The sequence below is a fragment of the Pituophis catenifer genome, unplaced genomic scaffold (genome assembly GCF_029215685.1).
Source record: "Pituophis catenifer annectens isolate HBS135680 unplaced genomic scaffold, rPitCat1.0.hap2 SCAF_3, whole genome shotgun sequence".
In the NCBI taxonomy this organism is placed as follows: domain Eukaryota; kingdom Metazoa; phylum Chordata; class Lepidosauria; order Squamata; family Colubridae; genus Pituophis; species Pituophis catenifer.
The window spans coordinates 95,421,022-95,442,464 of NW_027256883.1; the positions used below are offsets into that span (position 1 = coordinate 95,421,022).

The 21,443-nt window shown below is 39.5% G+C and overlaps 1 protein-coding gene across 1 annotated transcript; it reads right to left on the bottom strand.

Moving 5' to 3' along the window:
• Positions 1-2,632: 2,632 nt before the first annotated feature.
• Positions 2,633-20,805, bottom strand: SYNDIG1 (synapse differentiation inducing 1). The gene is made up of 3 exons (XM_070939142.1): positions 20,311-20,805; positions 13,794-13,931; positions 2,633-2,831 (listed from the first exon to the last, which is right to left on the bottom strand). Exons 1-3 carry the CDS (start codon positions 20,803-20,805, stop codon positions 2,673-2,675), a joined length of 792 nt encoding a protein of 263 aa, XP_070795243.1. The 3' UTR covers positions 2,633-2,672.
• Positions 20,806-21,443: the final 638 nt, after the last annotated feature.

Here is a 21,443-nt window from a genome sequence, read left to right on the forward strand (position 1 = left end):
GCAAGTTTGGCACCCGTGGTCTAGACAATGGCTTCCAGTCCTGTATATAGGTTTTGCATGAGGATGGTGTGATGTCCTGGGATTCCCATTTTCCTAAGCTTGATGTGGTTGACACATTCAAAGGCCTTTATACTTAGTGAAGCACATCTAGAGTCTTTTTGGTATTCTAGTTTTAGTGTCTTTTAAAAATTATAATAATTGAAATGCAAATCACAAACATTTGTGTTTCAAATCCTGGCTATTTTTCACTGCAAATTAATACATGCATGCATGGACATAAAACTAGTATACATTTATTTTTAAAGAAATAATCATGGGCTCAGTGTCTATGACAATGTTTTCCAGATTACATATATGTATAAGTTTCTATTAAAAATGCTTTCTTGAAAAACATGCCATATTTCTTGGTAAATCTGTCATAAAACTGATATATGGTAACAGGGAGAAGGCAATGTTTTTAAGAAACTCTTTGATGTATTGTTTGCATGGAAATTCATCAAGGTTCCAATTTATTTGGTGTTATCTTGTCCTTCTCCTCACATGAATAAATCTTAAAGAAAGAAGATGTATTTTTTATCATCAGATATGTTGGATGGAAATCTTTAAACTATTGAGCATTCAGCAAAATACTTCAAAGTATAAGAATAAACTTCATTATAGGCCAATGAGAGGAGTGAAGTTTCTCTTCAGAAGACTTTTGTTTCAAAATTCACTTCTTCTATGGACTTTATATATGGCCTAGGGCAAGTCACTTTCTTTGTCAACCCCATGTACATGGCATCTTACTTCATGGTGTTGTGGGAATATAATTTGATCAACTCAGCATATTCCTGAAAAGGCATTGTTTCCACAATATGCTAATGCCAATTTCTAATTATACTGTTAGACATTTCAAGCCACCTGTAGTATAGGAGCAACATTACTTTTAAGGTGACTATGGAAGCAATACAGTTCTTCCTCAATGATGGATTACTGAAGAAGCACAATATAATAGCTATAAGTAGCCAGTAGTGTTACTAGCATCAAAAGTTACCATCACGAGTCAGAGGTCTATTATCTGACTTTCCTTCACCCCGGTAGGATCTGTAACTATATGAACTGGCAGATCCATCCAAGGTATTTCCATTAGTTGAGTTTAAGAACTGATACCAAACAATTTATAAAAGAATAGGGAAAAACTATGATTGATTAAGCCAAGCTGTTATTAAAGCCCAGATTCTGAAAATAATTTATATTGGTATCTTTTGACTTGATTTGGTATTTGGACAAGATTTCCTTGAAAACTCAACCACTCACTTTGCTTTTCCCAATCTAAACTACAATTTAATAGCAGTTTTCATTCATAGGCTTAGGAGCTTTTACAGAAAATATATTAATGCCAAAGTAAACAAATTTTAAACATCCTCAAATGTTGAAAATACCCTGGATTAATAATGTTGATAAAAATCAAGACAGATAATACCATATTTCATTGCAGTGAATGGTTTTATAAGATTCTGTAAAATGCCACATGAAAAGATTGCTTCAAGAGAGCAAAAGACCATTAGAAGAGATATGTTATATCATGATTTTTAGACACAGTTTTTAAAATATTAAATACATTCTTTACAATATGACCATTGCTTATTCATGTTTTGTACCAAGAGACATTTTTCAACATATTCCAGTTTTGCTCAGATGTGAGTCTGTAAGCTAAGAAAACATTTTTGTGCCAGTAGGCTGTTTTCTCAGTGATAGATACCTCATGCCTCGCCATGACATTTATGGATGGGTTTCGTATATTTACTTGCTGAAAAAAATCCTCTCTGGAAAAGAGATGCTGCCAGAAAGAATAGCATGCTTTGTAAGCTAGTTGTTTTGTTGTTGTTTTTTTGATAGTAGGACCAACCAGCACAAGATGCTTTGACTTCAAAGCTGTTCAATGAAATCATCTATGAACCATCCATATAGAAATATTCCTGTGTAAGCTACACTGAGTCAAAGAATAGGGTTGCACAAGAACACTGTTATGTGTTAAACAGCTTCTGTGTTTTCCAGTGCAGTTTATGCAAAGTATGTAACAACTTTATACTTTAACTGGAACCCTCACTTTCCCATTCTGCTGTTCCTTATAACACCAAAATCTGCCACCTCATCTACTGCATTTCATTTGGCTCAGGGGTGGCCCTTTTCTGATTATGATTGAATAAAAGAACTGACAGTCCCTTGCTGTTCCTACATTACATTGATTCTGCAGCTTTGTTTGTATTTTAATCATGGATAAGCACTAAGCCAGTTACTAGTTTTTAGCCATCCAAAATCCAGAATTAGCTTTCTGGGATAGCAAAACCACTTTCAGAGCCTCTACCTTTAGTTTTGTAACTTCAGATGACTCTTACTTTTTGACAGGTGATCCCAAATTTGGAGTTGAACATAATTTAGACCAGAAAAAAATTACAAACAAGGTCTGAGGCTACCTTTTGGTATTTGGAAATGCCCATGGCTTTCTTGCAATAACAGTTTTGCCAATATTAAAAATAAATCAGAAAAGTAAAAAAGATCCAGAACATTTTTCTTCAGAATTCAGATTGTATAAATTTATGACAGCCCTTCTCATTCTCAAAACTATTTATATTTGAAAGGTACAATATCATTCCTCTATAGCTTTTGGTAGCAGTCTAATTTGTCAAATTTCATATGTGGTTGTTTTTTGATAGATAAGCTATGAGTGCTACAGCAACTCCTACATAGATGCCTGTTCCAATGGTGATGGATAGCACAGCCAAGAAGAGAGCTCTCCGTGAACTGGAGCTTGCTTGGTGGAAATCCCCTTTAGCAATGGCTTTGTTTGTCTGCAAGAATAGATAAGTTTGCATTAGTGAGTGTGGACATGGCAGTCACTTAACAGGAAATAGCATGAAGAAATTTGAAAAAAAATTATAGAAGATTTGGGGATTTAGTGGCCATTATTTTGTCTCAAACACACAAAGTTTTTTCTGCAATTCATAGATGAAACTATCTTTCATCTACTTCATGGAATAAAATAAGTGTTTGCTTTTAAATCCAACATTTTCAAGGGGCATAACATCTGTGATTTACATCCTTACCTTACAGACAATAACAGCTGATCTTTTGTGAGTATGACCAGAAATGTGTTTCTTCCACCATTTGCCCTCTAAGATAACTCTTTATTAATTTTTTTCTTATCTATTACCCCCTCCAACACAATTACTATTAAAATCAACTTCATTCCACATTTTCAGAATCAGAAAGGCCACTATTGTTATCAAATAGCAATAGAAAAGCCCACAGAGACCAGAGTATAGTGGAGATATATCCACAAAATATTTTACAGTTTATCCAACAGAATGAAATTGTACATATATTTGGATAGCACTTTATGGCTAAGTTAATTTGTGATTAGGTTCTTTTTTTCCCCCTCTACCCTATTTCCCCAAAAATAAGACATCCCCTGATAATAAGCCCAATCAGGCTTTTGAGCGCTTGCGCTAAAATAAGCTTTTCCCCAAAAAATAAGCCCTCCCTGAAAATATTTAAATGCAGAGCTTGAAATCAGGTAAGACAGGAAGAGGAGCCCCATCTTGCTCCACGTGCCCCAAAATAATAAGACCTCCTTGAAAATAAGGCCAAGCACTTATTTCGGGGTTCAGATAAATATAAGACAGAGTCTTATTTTCGGGGAAACACGGTTGTAGCAACTTGGTTGAAATTACAGGGACTATAGAACAGGACTAACATTTTTATCCCATACCATTTGTTCAACTGAAATCATTTTTCTGAAATTGGCATTGATTTTAAAAAAGTATGATTCCAAAAGGAAGTGGTCTTCCTTAAAATATATTATAGTCACTAGAAAACCCTTAAGCACTTTTTTTTGCATAAAACAGAGAAAAGTGAACTTATGATTTATAATTTTGATGATTTGACAGGATAAATTATAGAAAGAAAAGAGTCATGTTACAACAGCTTAGAGTAAAATGTGAATTTATAGTTGCACTTATAACTGCTGTAAAAAAGATTGGAAGCCATTTCTTTGTGGTTTTTTTCTTTCTTTTCTACCTTTCTTGTATTTTTTCTCCTTTCTTGCACTTTTTACTTTCTTTCTAATTTTTTCTCTTTCTTTCTTTTTTCTCAGATTAGTTTGATTCTATATATTAGTCAATACAACCAAATTAGTCCTAAAAAGCACACACTCAAATGCTGAGTCCTTTCTTAAGTACTGGCAAGGGAAATGATCCTTCAAAAAACTCTGCATAATGCTCACCAAATGAAAAAAAAAGCTGCATAAGAGCAGGGGGGAAGGGTTGGTAGAACAAATACGTTATTTGCTTCACCTAATTAGACAGTAAAATTTGAAGGAAGGAGGGGTGAATTTTGTCTAAAAAAGCTGTGAGCAAAGCAATGCTGAAACTGAAAATAAATCTAAGTTTAGAATACGTTCAGCTATACAAACACAAAATAAAATTAATGAGTAATCTGGCTTCAGTTAGTGAATGTTAAAATTTTGTTATTAAAATTAATTCTTTCTGAGGAATTCAAAGAAAACAAAATCTTGGTCCAGAATATGCTGTAACACTGAAGTAGCCAAGTTTAATGCAAATTCTCCCACCAGAGACATGCATTTCATATGGATGAGGTAAAACCCCAATTCTCTTTTCTTTGCTGTCCTGAAGGGCATTTTTGCAATAACTACATTTCAACTCTTTCCTTTAAAAAAAAAAACCACATAGTAAGACTATGGTTGGCATCAAAATGACTGATGAGCCAATTTAAAAACCTCTCCAGGCTGAAATGTTTTCAATAGCAGACTAAGAACTTTAATAAACAGAAGTCACAGCAAGCACAAGAATGCTAAGTTGAGAACTCCTCGTCCTTAACAGCACAGGGCAAGCTAACTTGTTCAGCAGGAGATACTAGTAGAGATAACGGTGCAATTCCCTTGCAAAGGTCTTAGATCCGTGATGGCAAGCATGCCAGAAGTGGCACACAGAGTCATCTCTCCAGGCACGTGAGCCTTCACCATTGCTCTTCTGGGTTCTGATGTACCGGCCAGCTGGTCCTCATGCACATGGGAGCGCCGGAAACCGGGCGGCTGCTCTTCTGGTTTCTGGCATGTGTGCATGCATGTGTGCATGCTCCCGTTTCAGCACTTGGGGCTGAAAAGGTTTGCCAACACTTTCTTAGATCCTTCAGCACTGATCATTCTTCATTGTCTTTGTTATTCTCATCTATCTGCATAGGATGTCTCTGTGATTCTATAGGTTTCTCTGCACTACTGTACTGTACATTATTTGCCTTGTATAGAAAATATATTCTGCTGTGAAATCACAATATCAAGGTTGAATGCAAGTCAGAAAAAAATAAGCATTAAATGCTTGCCCAGGCTAAATGACCTCATGAGTGAATTTCTGCAGTGAATTACCAGAAGGAAGCTAATTGCTTAACAAGTGGCAAGAATATACTGTATATTTGAATAATTGTATTCTTATTTATTTATTTCAAACACATCTAAATAGCCTTTCCATGTTTGCTGGAAAAGTATGGAAATTGTAATCCAATACCTTCGAAGACAATGGGGGAGGCTAGTCCAAGTAAGAATTCTTCAGTTATATAATCAAGGTAAAAATCATAGTCTGGATTCACATATCATGCCATATCATTATTTGAATCATGGTTTGCTGAAGAAATTACAGTGGCCTGGCTCACATAACATGCTGTATCTTTCACACTTCAAAGGCCAGGTTTACTTCCCAAGCCAGAAGTAAATGAACCACCTTGTAAATAAACAGAGCAAATATGTCTGGACTAATATGAATATTGCTTGAGATTCATGCATTCTTATGATATGGAAATGTATATGTCAATCCAATTTAACAGATAGTTTCATTCATCCTATTCCAATTTTTTTTTCCAGGCCAAAATAAATTTATTTTTTAAAAGCAAGGGCAAGCAAAAGGGATTAACTCACATATAGTAGAAATGAAAATAAAGATCCAGTCAATTTAAAACAGATGAAGGTTACAGAGAGTGAGAAAGGATGATCAATTTATAAGAAATAGTAAGCATGGAAAGATAAAAGGAATTTTTATTTTGAGTTGCTGATGTCTGACAGTCATATTTTCTATTGGAGGAGCCCTGGGACAACTGGTCCCTGCAGGGAACTCTGAGAATACTTTGGATCAAATTGTATTCAATAACTAAGCACCAAAACATTTTAGGATTTATGCGACTGTGAAACAAATGGTTACTCGGATTAACATGACTAGGGAAATCAATACTGGACCTGGGCAGAGAGTGTAAAAAGGCTAGAGTGACATGCCCAATATATAAGGCACTTAGGATAGAATAGAGATTGTACTTCATAGGAATGTTCTTTTCGGAGTATTTCAACCCGAGTCAGGCACTCAAGTAAATAGAAAATATTCCAAACAAATCTGCAAAAGATGACAAAAAACCAGCAGAATATATTTAAATTATGTAGTTAAAATGCTATTTGTAGTGTGCAAGTATCTATGGGAAATACAGAAATGGTCAATTAAACCAAAAAAACAACAATTTGTATTCCAATACCAAAAAGGGCAGTGCTAAAGGATGCTCAAAATACCATACAATGATTTGTTTGTTTGTTTGTTTGTTTATTAAATTTATGTGCCACCCTCTCTGGGTGGCTTACAAATAGTAAAAAGAAACATAATTAAAGTTTAAAAAGTGATATAAAAAACTAGAACCAAGCTGATGGACAGCATCAGGATGAGACTATCTTCTTACCTCGTCAATCACTTCCAGTGGACAGCGCCCCTTTGGGGTTCCAAGCCAACTGGCCATGGTGTCAATGGCCTTCCAGAAGACTAAAAGTGTGGGAGCAGTTTTCACTTCCAGGAGCAGAATGTTCCACAGGGCAGGAGCCACAGCAGAAAAGGCTCTTGCCATTGACCCCATCAACTAGAATTCCTTAACAGATGGGATCTGCAGCAGACCCCTTCCTCTGGAACAAGTGAGGCAAGCTAGTCCCATTGGAGCAAAATGGCTCTTCACATGCCCTGGAAGGATATGTGATGTGCCATGAAGGACCTTGCAGGTAATAACCAATTGCACTTCTCTCACATGCTAGTAAGATAATGTACAAAATTTTGTAATCCACACTTCAACAATACATAGAACAAGAATTGCCAAACAGGATTCAGAAGAGGCAGGGATCAAGTTTATTATCGGGCATCCTCCCAATCAAAGACTTACAATCAAGATGAGATTCATCCGATTATTCACAATCTGTCCCATTTCCTAGTGTAAAAGAGCGGTAGATCTGTCCCTATATTCAGAAAGCATGTTTCTCTCCTCCGTTGCAATTCGTAATGGCCGGGGCTTTGTTTTACACCCAGGCAGAGAGCCTCAGTGGCCAATCAGACACACATATGTCATGGAATACATTTCACATAATGCAATCTCTGTCTACATTTCCCACAATGCAATTTCTTAAGGAGACAACTCTTAATTCTTAAAGTAACTAATTTACTGTCTAAGCAGCACACTCCCCACCTGGAATTATAAAATTCCACTATTAACTAACAAATTAACTGAGGTAAACAAAGGCATAGCATAAAACAATGCAAACTTAACTATCTAATTGACTAAAGTAAACAAAGGCACCAAACAATACAGACAATGAGGTAGACACAAGGCATGCAAAGCTTGAGGTTCAATCTTCAAGCTTCAAGTTTGGTCTTCCTTCTCAGAAACACCAGGTCAGTGATTGGTCTGGTGTAAAGCTTCTTGGTGAAAGTCTGTGAGTCACAGCATGAGTCTTGTGGCTTCGCGACCTGAACTTCAACTTGGCGAACTAGTCCATCAGAGCTGGGTAGAACTTGATGAACAAGTCCCATGGGCCAAGAGTTTCGAGGCGCGTCCTTGTCTATTAGCAAGACAAGGTTAGGTCTTGCTAGGTTAGGTTCCTTGGTCTTCCATTTGCAGTGGGCCTGCAGGGAAGACAAGTATTCTTGCTTCCAGTGCTTCCAGAAGGTGTTGGCCAGCAGTTGAACTTGTCTCCATTGTTGTTTATACATGTCCTTTGGAATGAAGTTCCCTACTGGTACCAGTCACCTGTCTTCTGGGTCAGCAAAGTAGCTGGAGTGAGGATAGTTGGATTCTCAGGATCCAAGGAAACTGGAACCAAGGGTCTAGCATTGATGATAGCTGCCACTTCTGCCATGAGGGTGATGAGGATCTCATTCGTCAGTGTGGGTGTCTTCATCAACATGGAGTCTACAATTTTATGGGCTATTCCTATCATTTGTTCCCATACTCCTCCCATATGGGAATTATGGGGAGGATTAAATGTCCATACATAGTTCTGGCCCTTCAGGTAGTCGTCAATTGCCGGATCAAAGTGAGTGCCCTCACCAATCCATAACTCCTTGCAGGCTCCTACAAAGTTAGTTCTGCGGTCAGATCTAAACATCTTGGCTGGACCTCTGTAGGCTTGGAACCTTCTTAGTGGCAGCATTGACGCTTCTGGTCTAATATCTCTCTCTGCCCCCCACAGAGAGGGCTCGCAATTTGGGCGTCCTCCTGGACGCACGGCTGTCTTTAGAAGAGCATATGACGGCCGTGGCCAGGGGGGCTTTTTATCAGATTCACCTGATTCGCCAGTTGCAGCCCTTTCTGGACTGGGATACCTTGCGCACGGTCATTCACGCCCTTGTCACCTCCCGGCTGGACTATTGTAATGCTCTCTACATGGGGCTCCCCTTGAAGAGCACTCGGAGGCTCCAAATGGTCCAGAATGTGGCCACGCGGGTGGTTATGGGCTCAACCAGTTGTGCCCATGTGACAGCCTTCCTGCGCGAGCTGCACTGGCTCCCAGTGGTCTTCTGGGTGCGATTCAAGGTGTTGGTTACCACCTTTAAAGCGCTCCATGGCATAGGACCCGGGTACCTTTGAGACCGACTTCTGCCACCAATAGCCTCCCACCGGCCAGTCCGCTCCCACAGAGAGGGCCTCCTCAGGGTGCCATCGGCCAAGTTATGTCGGCTGGCGACACCCAGGGGGAGGGCCTTCTCTGTGGGAGCCCCTGCCCTGTGGAATGAACTTCCCCCGGAAATGTGTAAGATCTCCGACCTCCGTGTATTTCACTGTGCCCTCAAGACCCTGCTGTTCCGCCAGGCTGGGCTTTCAATGTAATGATTTTAAATTCGGTGTTTTAAATTTTGGGGGTTTTAAATTTGAACTGAAACTATTTAATAATTTTAATTATTTTTAATTGATGTTTGTCTTTGTGCTTTTAATAGGCTGTACACCGCCCTGAGTTCTCCGGGAGAAGGGCGGTATAGAAATAAAATTATTATTATTATTATTATTATTATTATTATTATTATTATTATTATTATTATTATTATTATTATTATTATTATTATTATTATTATTATTATTATGGCTTCCAAGGCTGCTTCCGTGTCTTTACTGGAAGTTGGAAGTTTTCTGGAACGCTAACACTTAGAGCATTGGTAAATCAGGAGGTGTCCATGGATTCGATGACTTCAATGTGAACAGCTTGAATGCTAAGACATGTGAAGAGAATGGCCCAATGTTTGCTGTTAGCTTGGCCACCTCTGGTCTGATGGGCAGACATGAACCATGGGCCAAAGACGTCCAAATCTACGTTGGTAAATGGTCCCCATATTCAGAAAGCATGTTTCTCTCCTCCGTTGCAATTTGTAATGGCCGGGGCTTTGTTCTACACACAGGCAGAGAGCCCCAGTGCCCAATCAGACACTCAGATGTGGTCACATGTCATGGACTACATCTCCCACAATGCAATCTCTTAAGGAGGCAGCTCTTAATTCTTAAAGTAACTAATTTACTATTTAAGCAGCACAAGAGCTATTCCTCTTTATTGAATATACAAGTGTATTTACTTTGTAGACCACAGCATACTGTGGATAGCCTTTAAATTTCTGCTAATTAACAATTAGAAAAGAATATGGAACAATTAAACTTTGGTCCAAAAATAGAAAAAACAGTGCAGTAAGACTGCATACTGTCACCTTGTGTTTTAATTTATAGGCAAACTATATCATGAGAAATTATGGACTAAAAGACAGAAAATGGAATTAAAATTGCTGGGAAAAACATCAACTTCAGATATGCTGATGATACTTTGATAGATGTTTTAGAGAATGTCTTGCTGAAAATAAAGGAGTGCAAAATTGATTGCTTCTTAAAAAGATTATTTCAGCAGACAACTGAATGCAAATATACACAGAAACAGAAATCGATTTTATTCTGCTAGGCTTAAAATTTTACAGAGATCGTTGCTGCAACCATTAAATAAAGAAATGTCTACTACTTGGGAGAAAGTCTGCAACAAATTTAGACAAGATATTAAAGGCATCACATTGACAGCAAAGGTATGCACTACTGAGGTTAGTTGTAAGATATGGCTGTGAAAGCTGGGCCATGAGAATAAATAAGAATAAATAAATAAATAAGAAGAATAAATCATTCAATATTACATGAAGTAAACTAGGCTTCTCATTGGAAACTAATAACGAAGCAAACATTTAGATATGTTGGAACCTAATATGAGGTTGAGAATTATTGGAGAAGACCTTGATGTTTAGAAAAAGCCAGATGAACAAGACACTGACAAAATAACAAGATAAATTGATACTATCACTGATGACACAAAGTTAAACTTATGATTCTTTGATTATATGAAGAATTCAAGGAAATAATATCCATTGAGTCAAAAAAATAAAGAAGTGACTGAATAATAATTTTAGGATGCAAAAAACTTCAGTGTAAGAGGAAAGATAAGTCAATTACAAATTCATATACCAACAAGGATAAAAATAAATTATCAAAACATGCATGTATGTGATGCATATGTTATTAAAGCATGACTACAGCTCAGTGGTGAAATCTAAAAATTTTCGCCACCGGTTCTGTGGGCGTGGCTTGGTGGGCATGGCCTGGCAGACATGTGACTGGGTGGGCATGGTCAACATGACGTCACTCACGTCTCTCTTTCTTTCTTCTCTCTCTTTCTTTCTTTCTTTCTTTCTTTCTTTCTTTCTTTCTTTCTTTCTTTCTTTCTTTCTTTCTTTCTTCTCTCTCCCTCTCCCTCTCCCTCTCTCTCTCTCATGCACACACCTGGTCTGAGCGGCTGCTGAGTGAAAAGGAAGTAAGTGCTCCGGGAGGGCAGGTGGCCTGGCCCAGAAGTGGCACATCCCCCGTCATGGGCTGGATGCAGGCAGTGGGACCCGAGGCGGAGGGGAAGGCAAGCAGGCGGCAGTCTCCCAAAGGCCCTGCGGAAGTTGAGCACGCCAGGCCCAAAAGGCAAGTGAGCCTCACCATGTTCCCCCGAGGAAGCTCTTCAGCCGAGCACAGCGGGTCTCCCTTCCCCACCACCAGCATCGGCATTACATCTGCCCACCCTCCCAGGGCTGCCCATGCCCACCCAGTGGAGCAGCAGTCTCGGGTTCAGCAGCAGCAGTAGGAGAAGGAAGAAAGCAAGCGGCCCCTCTCGGTGTCGGTGGCACCACCCCTCTCAGCCCCAGCACAATGTTGCATTTCCCCCAAGGGCCGCTGGGCCAGCGGAAATCAACTCTCTCCCACGCAAAGGCTGGATTCCCACTGTGAGCAACAAGAAAATCTAATCAGTCCTTGGGTGGGATGGGGAGGGTTTATCTTCCTTCCTCGTGAATTAAAAACCCACGTTAGAGCTGTGGAGGAGGAGGAGGAAGAGGGGGGCTTGCTGCACAAAAGCCCCAAAGGCTGTGAAAAGTTGCAAACCTCGGGCGAGCTTGCAAAACAAACTCAATGAACCCTGCGAGGAGGAGGAGAAATTTGCAGTCGCCTTGCCTTCCCTCTTGCCGCTCCAAGCCCTGCCCAGCCTTGAAGCTGGTGAAGGAGAAGAAGAGGAGGAGGAGGAGGACTGTTTGGTGTGATGCCTGCATCCTCCCCACCCCCCTTGCATGGGCAGCATCTCGGCTTTGCAGCCTCCGTGGTCTGCCCCGCACAAGCTGTGGGCATTGCACCAGGGCGCTGGAGGCAAGCGGAGCCGTGGAGCAGTTTTGCAGAGGAGGTAGAATAGCGCCACGGTGGCTGTCCACGCCCTGTTTTTTGCCAGCCAGCCAGAAGATAGGAGGAGGAGGTAGGGGGTGGCTGGGTCTTCCTGATCTTTGCTTGGTGTTCTCCCCCTTCCCACTCCCCCCAATCGCTTCCGAAAGATGCGAGAGACATTTTGGGCAAAGGTAGCAGCCACTGTGTCTCCCCCAAGGATGTGGGGGAGTTGGACACCGACTTCGGAAGGCAAGCAGGTGTGGTGGACCACTGGGAAGGCAAGCGTGGAAGGCAGGCAAGCATGGCAGGGCTGCATAGAAGTGGCTAGGCTGCTAGTTCCCTTCCCCACAGCCCTGCCATGCTTGCCTGCCTTCTATGAAGCCTTCCACTCGCCTGCCTTTGCAAGTTGGCCACGGGGATACCAGGAAGGCCATGTGGAAGGCAGGCAAGCATGGCAGGGCTGCGGGAAAGGAGTGGGCTGCTAGCTCCCTTCCCCGCAGCCCTGCCATGCTTGCCTGCTTTCCATTTGCCTGCCTTCGCAAGTTGGCCACAGGGACGCCAGGAAGGCAATGTGTAAGGCAGGCAAGCATGGCAGGGCTGCGGGGAAGGGAGTAGGCTGTTAGCTCCCTTCCCCACAACCCTGCCATGCTTGCCTACCTTCCACGTGGCCTTCCACTTGCCTGCCTTCGCAAGCTGGCCACAGGGATGCCGGGACATTTTCCCTGCATGGAAGGCAGGGAAGCATGGCAGGACTGCAGGCTGTGGACCAGTTTAGGGGCGTGGCCAGCCAGTGGTTGCTACCGGTCCAGCAAACCAGCCCCAATCTCCGCTACCGGTTCACCGGTCTAAACCAGTAGCATTTCACCCAGTGGTGAAATCCAAATTTTTTTACTACGGGTTCTGTGGGCGTGGCTTGGTGGGCATGAGGTGGCTTGGTCGGTGTGGGCGTGGCTTGGTGGGCATAGCAGGAGAAGGATACTGCAAAATCTCCATTCCCACCCCACTCCAGGGGAAGGATACCGCAAAATCCCCATTCCCTCCCGACTCCTGGGGGAAGGATATTGCAAAATCTCCATTCCCACCCCATTCAGGGGCCAGCCAGAGATGACATTTGCCAGTTCTCCGAACTGCTCAAAATTTCCGCTACCGGTTCTCCAGAACCTGTCAGAACCTGCTGGATTTCACCCAATTTCACCCCTGCTACAGCTATTCCTCCCTGTTTCATATCCCCCAAATGGGTTAAGACCAATTCTCAGAATTACCCGGAACTACTAGAGTTTTGTTCCCAACACATCAGAACAGATCATATTGGGAAGGCTATTTTTCGATCTTGTATATCACAGGTTAGCCCCCAAAGGTTCACAATTTTGCTGATGCTTTCTTGTGGACATTTAATCAGAAGTAAAACTAGCAATGTAAATCAATATTTGTGAAGATTTTGTGAGCTGCCCAAATTTGTGACATATAAGATGGGTGGCCATACAGGTATTTTAAATTCGTACAGTACATAGAAACATACAAATTTCTTGCATATTTGTTAACATGTGGCATTTTGATTAGTAATAAAAGTATTGTTCAAGTATGAGTTTTTTCTCATGGACCAGCACATTTAAAAAACTTTTGGTATTATAAAATAATTTTATCTATCCATTTTTTATCATATTATCATCTCTATACTAATGGGACATAGCCTCTCTGCCATACAAAGCTAAATAATAAAATTGTACAAATACCTCATGTGACAAATAGAAAGCAGCTATTCCCAACGGCCAAAAACAACACAGCATGGAGAACACACTGAGCCCAAGATGATCTCTGGGAGGCATCATAAGGAAATGGTCTTCACTGTCAGTGTCACTTGAGTAATCACTCTGAAACAGCAAGAGAAAAGGACCATGATGTAGATAAGTTACTGGAAAGACTAGCCCTTTCTCTCTGCATCAGGCATACCTATGATCCATTTTCTTCAAGGCAACATAGAATTTTCTGGCTGAAATTATGGATAAGTTCGAATCTCACCAGGCTCAAGGTTGACTCAGCCTTCCATCCTTTCTAAGGTAGGTAAATTGAGGACCCAGTTTGTGGGGGCAATAAGCTGACTTTGTATAAATATACAAACGTATGAAGGCTATTGCTTAATGCATTGTAAGCTGCCCTGAGTCTCCGGAGAAGGGCGGCATATAAATCAAATTTTAAAAAAAAATTAAAAAAATCAAATAGACTAAATCAGTAAAACATAAAATAAATGTTGGTCAACAGCCCAAACACTTGAAATAATAATCTTATGTGAGGTTCAGATAATATTGTATTTTCTGGTGTATAAGACGACTGGGCGTATAAGACGACCCCCGACTTTTCCTGTTAAAATATAGGGTTTGGGCTATACTCGCCATATAAGACTACCCCTCTTCCAACGCACACCAAATAAAAATTAAAAAACATCAACTGGCTCACCCACAATGTAAAAGCAGCTATGCTACACCCAAAATGGCCCCTGCAACAAGCAGGAACCTCACACAGCCACAAAAAGCCCAAAAAAACAACTTTCACACTTTACACACACACAACACAACACAACTGGCTCACCCACAATGTAAAAGCAGCTGTGCTAGACCCAAAATGGCCCCTGCAACAAGCAGGAATCTCACACAGCCACAAAAAGCCCACAAAAACAACTTTCACACTTTACACACACAAAATTCCACATATAGCTTTGTAAGATTTTGTGTGTTTGTGTAGTTAGAGTGAAACACTACAGAAACACACTAAATCTCAGAAAGCTGCACAAATATTGTTTTATTTTATTTTATTTTTATTTTTATATGAAAACTAAATTTAAAACTTCCTAAACTTTAAATGGCTAGGTCTAAAAAAGAACAACTAAAAAAAAACCCCAATTAACTATTTTTTTTAAAGCTCCCAAAGGGGGAAAAAACTTACCCAATAGATCAGGGGTCTCCAACCTTGGCAACTTTAAGACTTGTAGACTTCAACTCCCAGAATTCCTCAACCAGCTTTGTTTTGCTGGCTGAGGAATTCTGGGAGTTGAAATCCACAACTCCCTGCCTGCTTGATTGCAGGCAGGGAGTGGCTTGCTGATGGAATGGATTCAGGCAAGCGAAGCAAGGCAAGCGTTGTGACTAGCAGCTAAGGTAAGCAAGCTGGAGGGGGAAAACTTTTTTCCTTTTACATGACTCTGGCGATCCCAGCTGCGTTGCCTGATTAGCAGGCAACTCAGCTGGGATCGTCAGAGTTTGGATCACCAGAGCCATGTAAAAGGAAAAAGGGTTTTTTCTTTTACATGGCTCTGGCGATCCCAGCTGAGCTGCCTGATTAGCAGGCAAAGCTGGGATCGTCAGAGCTTGGATCGCCAGAGCCATTTAAGGCTCGTCAGAGCCTTTCAGGCTGGTCTGCCTGGTTACAGGAGAATGACACCCAGCATATAAGACGACCCCCGACTTTTGAGAAGATTTTCATGTGTTAAAAAGTCATCTTATACACCGGAAAATACGGTAATACATCTGTGTAACATGGAATACTTTTACATTCAAAACAATGTTTTAATGAAATCCCTGCACTGTGGCTATAGCAGAGTTTGATCAGCTATTGAGGTAGATGAGATTGGAAGCAGATGACAGTGAGACACATACACATTCAGATATTTGAATTCATTTCAAGCTGACTGATGATTAGTAGCTAAAGAGACACTAGCAAAACAAATAAGGCTAGGGAAAAGTCAGAGAAACTAGATCTAAACTGGAAATACAGCAGTCTTCCCTTGTTTAAGGGAAAAGCAGTAATATAAAATAGTGATGATACAAATCCAACCACCATCTAGTCTACATACCCTCTTATCTCTACTCCTATTACCATTGGCCAACTACACAATTTCACTCAGAGTGTTTAATTTCATTTCACCCCAAGGAGCATCGGAGAGGAATACCTTGAGTTTAATATTCTTATAACTCCACAAAACTGTGAGACTCTTGGCACTTTATAGTAATAAATACACAATAATACTAATATAATTAAAACATAAACTAATTTCAATGTTAGTGGCTCTGTAATCAACTCAAAGGTCCTTCAGAAGATCCAGGTCTTTACCAATTGCTGGAATGCAGTAAGAATGGAAACCAGAGGGCGCCGCGCAAAACTGCGAGAGAAGCAAGCTGCGTGAAAGCAAGTTTTCTTTATTTTTTTCAGGAAGTCAGATCGAGCGAAGTCGCGGACCAGCGTTCCTGGGTGAGCTGACATCGTTACAAGGTAAGCGTACATTCTTATACTTTTCTGTACAAAGGAAATTCTCTGTTTCTTTTGTTGCTTTTGTGGGTCTTCCCTTTGTGTGTGTGTTCATGGATTGCCCTGTGTTCTCTTATTCTAGTTTTTCCCCACTTGAAACTGGGTGGTGTCTGGGTTATTTGGTCTCGTGTTCTTTTGTTCCCTTTCATTCTTATTATTTGCTCCTTGCCTTAAGCTGATCATGTTGTTACCAGGTAAGCCCTTACCCCCCCCCCCTGCTTGACTCTTATCAGATTGCTTGAGCTATTGATTAAATCTTTTCCTTTTGCTAATCCTCTGCCATTCCTTTTGTTTTGCTCTCCTAGTTTCTGCTGTCTTGATAGATCCTTTCCTGGCATGTCCTGAGTCTTTTGTGTGTACCATTTCCCTGGGTCCTCTTTTGTTCCTAAATGGCCCTGATGTTCATGTGTTCTATTTTGGGAAGGTCATTTTCCTACGCCTGTGGCCTTTGCCTTTCTGAGTTGATTATGTCCTACTGGCCCTGGCACTGTCTTGGTGGTGTTCCCCTCCTACAATGGGAATATCTAATGGACTTGCCAAGAGGAAATCATAGAAGATATATGAGTGTCATTAAGAAAAAAACTCCTTTTACGACCCTGTAATCCCTTATTTTCAGACAGAGTCAGGGCGACTGAATGGAGCTGAGCATTTACTGGCCGGATGCTCTTCCTGACCCCATGTAGAGTTTGCAGCAGATATTTTCTCTTTGTGCCCTGAGAGAGAAATATTTGCCACTACCTGGGATTGAACTCTCAACCTTACAAGTGGGAGGTGAGTGTCTTCACCACAAGGACACCATGCCACTAGAATAGGAGAAAAAAATAATGCAAAAGGATGTATCAAATAAATCCCAATAAGAAGGAAATTTGGAGTACAAGTTAAGAGTTCTGATCAATATTTCAAAATGATACAGCTACTGGGACACACTGCTGACAATGACAATGTCAAACCCAGCATCTTTCTTTAAAAAAGTTACTTGGAGCTATATATTAGTTGCCAACAGACAGGGGGGGAAAACATTATTTAAAAAATGTCCTTAGACTCCAGAGTAAAATTAACGCTAGCATTGCCAAATAGGCAGTTGAGAGACAACCAAATGAAGGGGGAAACTTGAATATTTTCTTAATTTGAAGTGATTTGAAATTGAGCCACAAGGAACTGGGGGTTGTTGTTTTTTAAAGTGAAGCTACAGAAGGAACAATGAAAAAGGAAAGCAATTTCATTAATTGACCCCTAGATTACTTCAGTTCAAATAACTGCATCCAGTTTGAATGTAGCACTTCTTTCAAGCACTTCAATATCTGTGTCCCTTCAGAATATATTCAACAATTGGCTTACCACAAGCTAACCACCTCTCCCACAGACATCCAATACAATCAATCAATTTTTATTACAGTCACAGTTTATAAACAACAATAATAAATAAATAAAAAATAAAAAATAAAAAATAAAAAATAAAAAATAAAAAATAAAAAATAAAAAATAAAAAATAAATAAATAAATAAATAAATAAATAAATAAATGACAAAACACTGTATTACAATCGGTGATGGATTATCAGTGAGCGGTTAGAGTCTGCCTAATTTTGCACACAGCGTAACAGAATTTGGCCACATTCAGAGAAATTACTTTGTACTGGTCTGATAACAGTTGTACATAGAAGAGATCGGTATTTCCCGGATATTTTATTCTGTGATGTATTATAAATTGAGCCTGTAAGTTCTTATAAAGCCGATACAGGCCACAATGAGCCACACCTTTATTGCTGCAATCAACACTGCAGCACAAAGCCCAGACTTTTACACTTGTGCCAACATACAATGCAAGTATGTAAGTCATATGGTTTTCATCATGAAGTTGTCACCCTTTTGTGAACACTTATCCTTTTATTAAACAGCTGTCAGGAAGCATCAAAGTATCTTATTTCTTAATGTTTATTTTCATTTTTTAAATATTATTTGATTGTATTTTATTTGATTGTATGTCCCACATAGAGAGACAAAGCTGGCTTCCACTCCGGGAGTCTCCCTGCGACATTTTAACCACTTTAAAGACAAGAGCTTAAGTGATAGCGATATCCTTGGATGCTTGAATGCAATGAAGAACTGGAACAGAATATTTTTCAGTTTCATGTGAACTTCATTTTTTCCCCCTTTTAATTATAATATTAGCAGGATGGCATCCACGTAATGCATATTACCTTTGTATTCGTAAAAAAAAATGTAGTTTGGGGTTTATTTTTGCTAGAATTTTTGACATAAGGTCAACAAGCATGCTTAACACTTGAATTGTTTCCAACTAATTTAGGTGTTTCCACATATATTTCAAAACCCAAATAAAGGATTTAGATTTAAAAACAGCTGTTAGAGAAACATCTAATATTTACTTTACAGTATACTGTACACAATACTAGTTACTCACATCCTATAGTATAGATGGATATACAGGTAGTCCTCAACTTATGTTCACAATTGAGCCCAAAATTTCCGTTGCTAAGTGAGACATTTGTTAAGTGAATTTTGCCCCAATTTACATCCTTTCTTGCCAAAGTTGTTAAGTGAATTACTGCAGTTTATAATTAGTAACACGGTTGTTAAGTGAATCTGGCTTCCCCATTGAGTTTGCTTGTCGGAAGGTCACAAAATGGGATCACATCACCCTGGGACACTGCAGCAATCATAAATATGAGTCCGTTGCCAAGCATCTGAATTTTAATTATGTCATCATGGGGATGTTGCAACAGTTGTAAGTGTGAAAAATGATCATGTCACTTTTTTCAGTGCCGTTGTAACTTCAAATTGTCACTAAACAAACTGTTGTAAATTGAGGACTACCTGTATAAGGCTACAATTTGTCACAAAAGCAATATGGTACTCCTTATGCTGCTTCAGTAATGTCTGAATCTTTCTATTCTATTCCATATTGTGCTCTGAATTATACAATTTATTCTTTTTGGACTTTATTTTGGTATATAATTTTTGCTGTTTTAAGAAATGAACCAGCTAAATAAACCAACAGTTTTGGAGATCTTAAAGCTGATTCATACTTGAGAGCATATCAGCTGACTTATTTTAATTTCTTCCTATGAACCATGAAGTACTTAATAATCTTCTGATAATTGGTCAGTTTCTTCTATTAGCTGTAGAAACCTCCTAAAATCTTGATCCCAGGAAGCATTTCTTATGTTCTAAGTATCTGAATATCTCAGAATTATTTCAGAGAGATTAGATTTCACCCATCTATACTGATTTTATACATTTCCATGAAAACACAAACTCAATCATAATCACATAAACATACAAGAAACCTATCCAGATACAGTTTTTAGAGGATGAAAGTTATAGCTTGTACCTTATCATGTAAACCATACCCGCTGCATTTTTATATATACAATCAGTTACAGGAGCTCTGCACTTTTCACACTGATCACTGTATGTTTTAAAAACAACTTTCTCACCTTTATTTCTGCTCTAACCATCAGCCCAACAAATAGGACAATATTTCCTGAACTTCTACAATCAGAAGAACCCTTTCTTTCTGAATTAGCACTGTCTACACAATGGATTCTTGCATCCTATAAGGTTCCATCTGGACAAAAACACCTTGTTAATTAGGGTTTCTTGCCCACACCTCCCAATTCTGAATTTGACTTCTGATGGAAATGAAGTCAATCAAGCAAAGTGGAAATCATCTTTGTACATGGATCCTCTTTCTTTCTGCTTTGGGACTACTTGAATGATACTGTTACATCTGTTGCAGCAAAGGAAATGAAAAGGCAGAAAGTAACAGTGATTTATCTAATTTAACAAGCCGTTTCTGTGGGTGGGCATTATTTCATTATTTAAATAATGCTAACAGGGTTAGCATGTTTTAAAACAGAATGTATCCCTACCACAATTTATCCTATCATATTATTTGCAATTGACAATATACCAAGAAAACTTCCCTGACCTCTAGTTCTTGGAAGTCGTCGTCATCATCATCATCATCATCATCTTCTTCTTCTTCTTCTTCCACATCATAGGAGAGGGTCTGGATCTTAATCTCATCTGCAGATAGACTGACAAATTTGCCTTCAGGATAATCCAGGCAGCCTTTGGTGGGTGACTTGTCCTCAATAAAAGTTGTTTCACAGCATTCTGCACTCAGGCTTTCTCCCCAGGATCGTAGCATGCTTTCTGAATAGAGGATGATGTTTGGATGATAGCGGGATTCTACTGTCTGTGGCAGAGTACTGGGGTCAAGAAGCTGTTGTATTGGGTCATTTGGTGGATAGAGAGTCCCAACTGGCCGACCCTGATACTGAGCAGTTGGATACACAGATACCAACCCCTCCCTGTTTTCAGCCATTAAGTTCCTTGTGTTAATCAACCCATTCTTCTTCTTGGTGTCAATTGCCTTATTATGCTTTTTAAGCACACCTTTTTGTTTAACTAAGCCATCCATCCTGGATTCCTCTGTTGTCTCAATGAATTATCATTTGTCTGACAAAAATCACATTTAAAAAAAATTATTCCATTTTCCTGAGAAAGAGAGAGAAAGAGAGAGAGAGAAAAAGAAGGCTCATTACAGAAGGGAAATAGCACCCGTCTTTATGCTGAGCTAATGCCAGCTCTTAAGAATTGAAAATAAATTTAGCCCTTGCAGATGCAAATCATATTTCTAAAGCATCTAGTACAAATGTTCCTTGTTAATGAACTGAAGATAGTGCTGAAAATTATTTTACAACAGAGAAGTTTTTTATATCGTTGGACAGTTAATGCAGCGTAAGGTCCAAGAGCCAGAGAGGTGATCCATGAAGCATCTGGCTCAAATCACCTCTCTGAACTAGGTCTTAGATAAGTTAATATTGTTCAGACATTCTTACATATACAAAATAATACTCACATTTAGAGATAAGATATAAAATAAATTGGAAAGGAATATATTTGCAAAAGGTAGAATACAAGCATTCCATCAAACACTGTCCTCCTTTTTTTAAAATGTATTATTTCAACTCACTAATTCATTTTACAGATTTAACACTATTAATAATTTGGACAAAACAGGTTAAACATATGACTTTTACAGTTATTTTATGAATA

Excerpts from the sequence above, each read along its gene's own strand:
- SYNDIG1 (XM_070939142.1), bottom strand. The coding sequence starts at position 20,805 with ATGGATGGCTTAGTTAAACAAAAAGGTGTGCTTAAAAAGCATAATAAG. Across the intron at positions 13,932-20,310 it reads ACGACTTCCAAGAACTAGAG|AGTGATTACTCAAGTGACAC; the intron begins GTCAGGGAAGTT and ends TTGCTGTTTCAG. Across the intron at positions 2,832-13,793 it reads CTTTCTATTTGTCACATGAG|ACAAACAAAGCCATTGCTAA; the intron begins GTATTTGTACAA and ends CTATTCTTGCAG.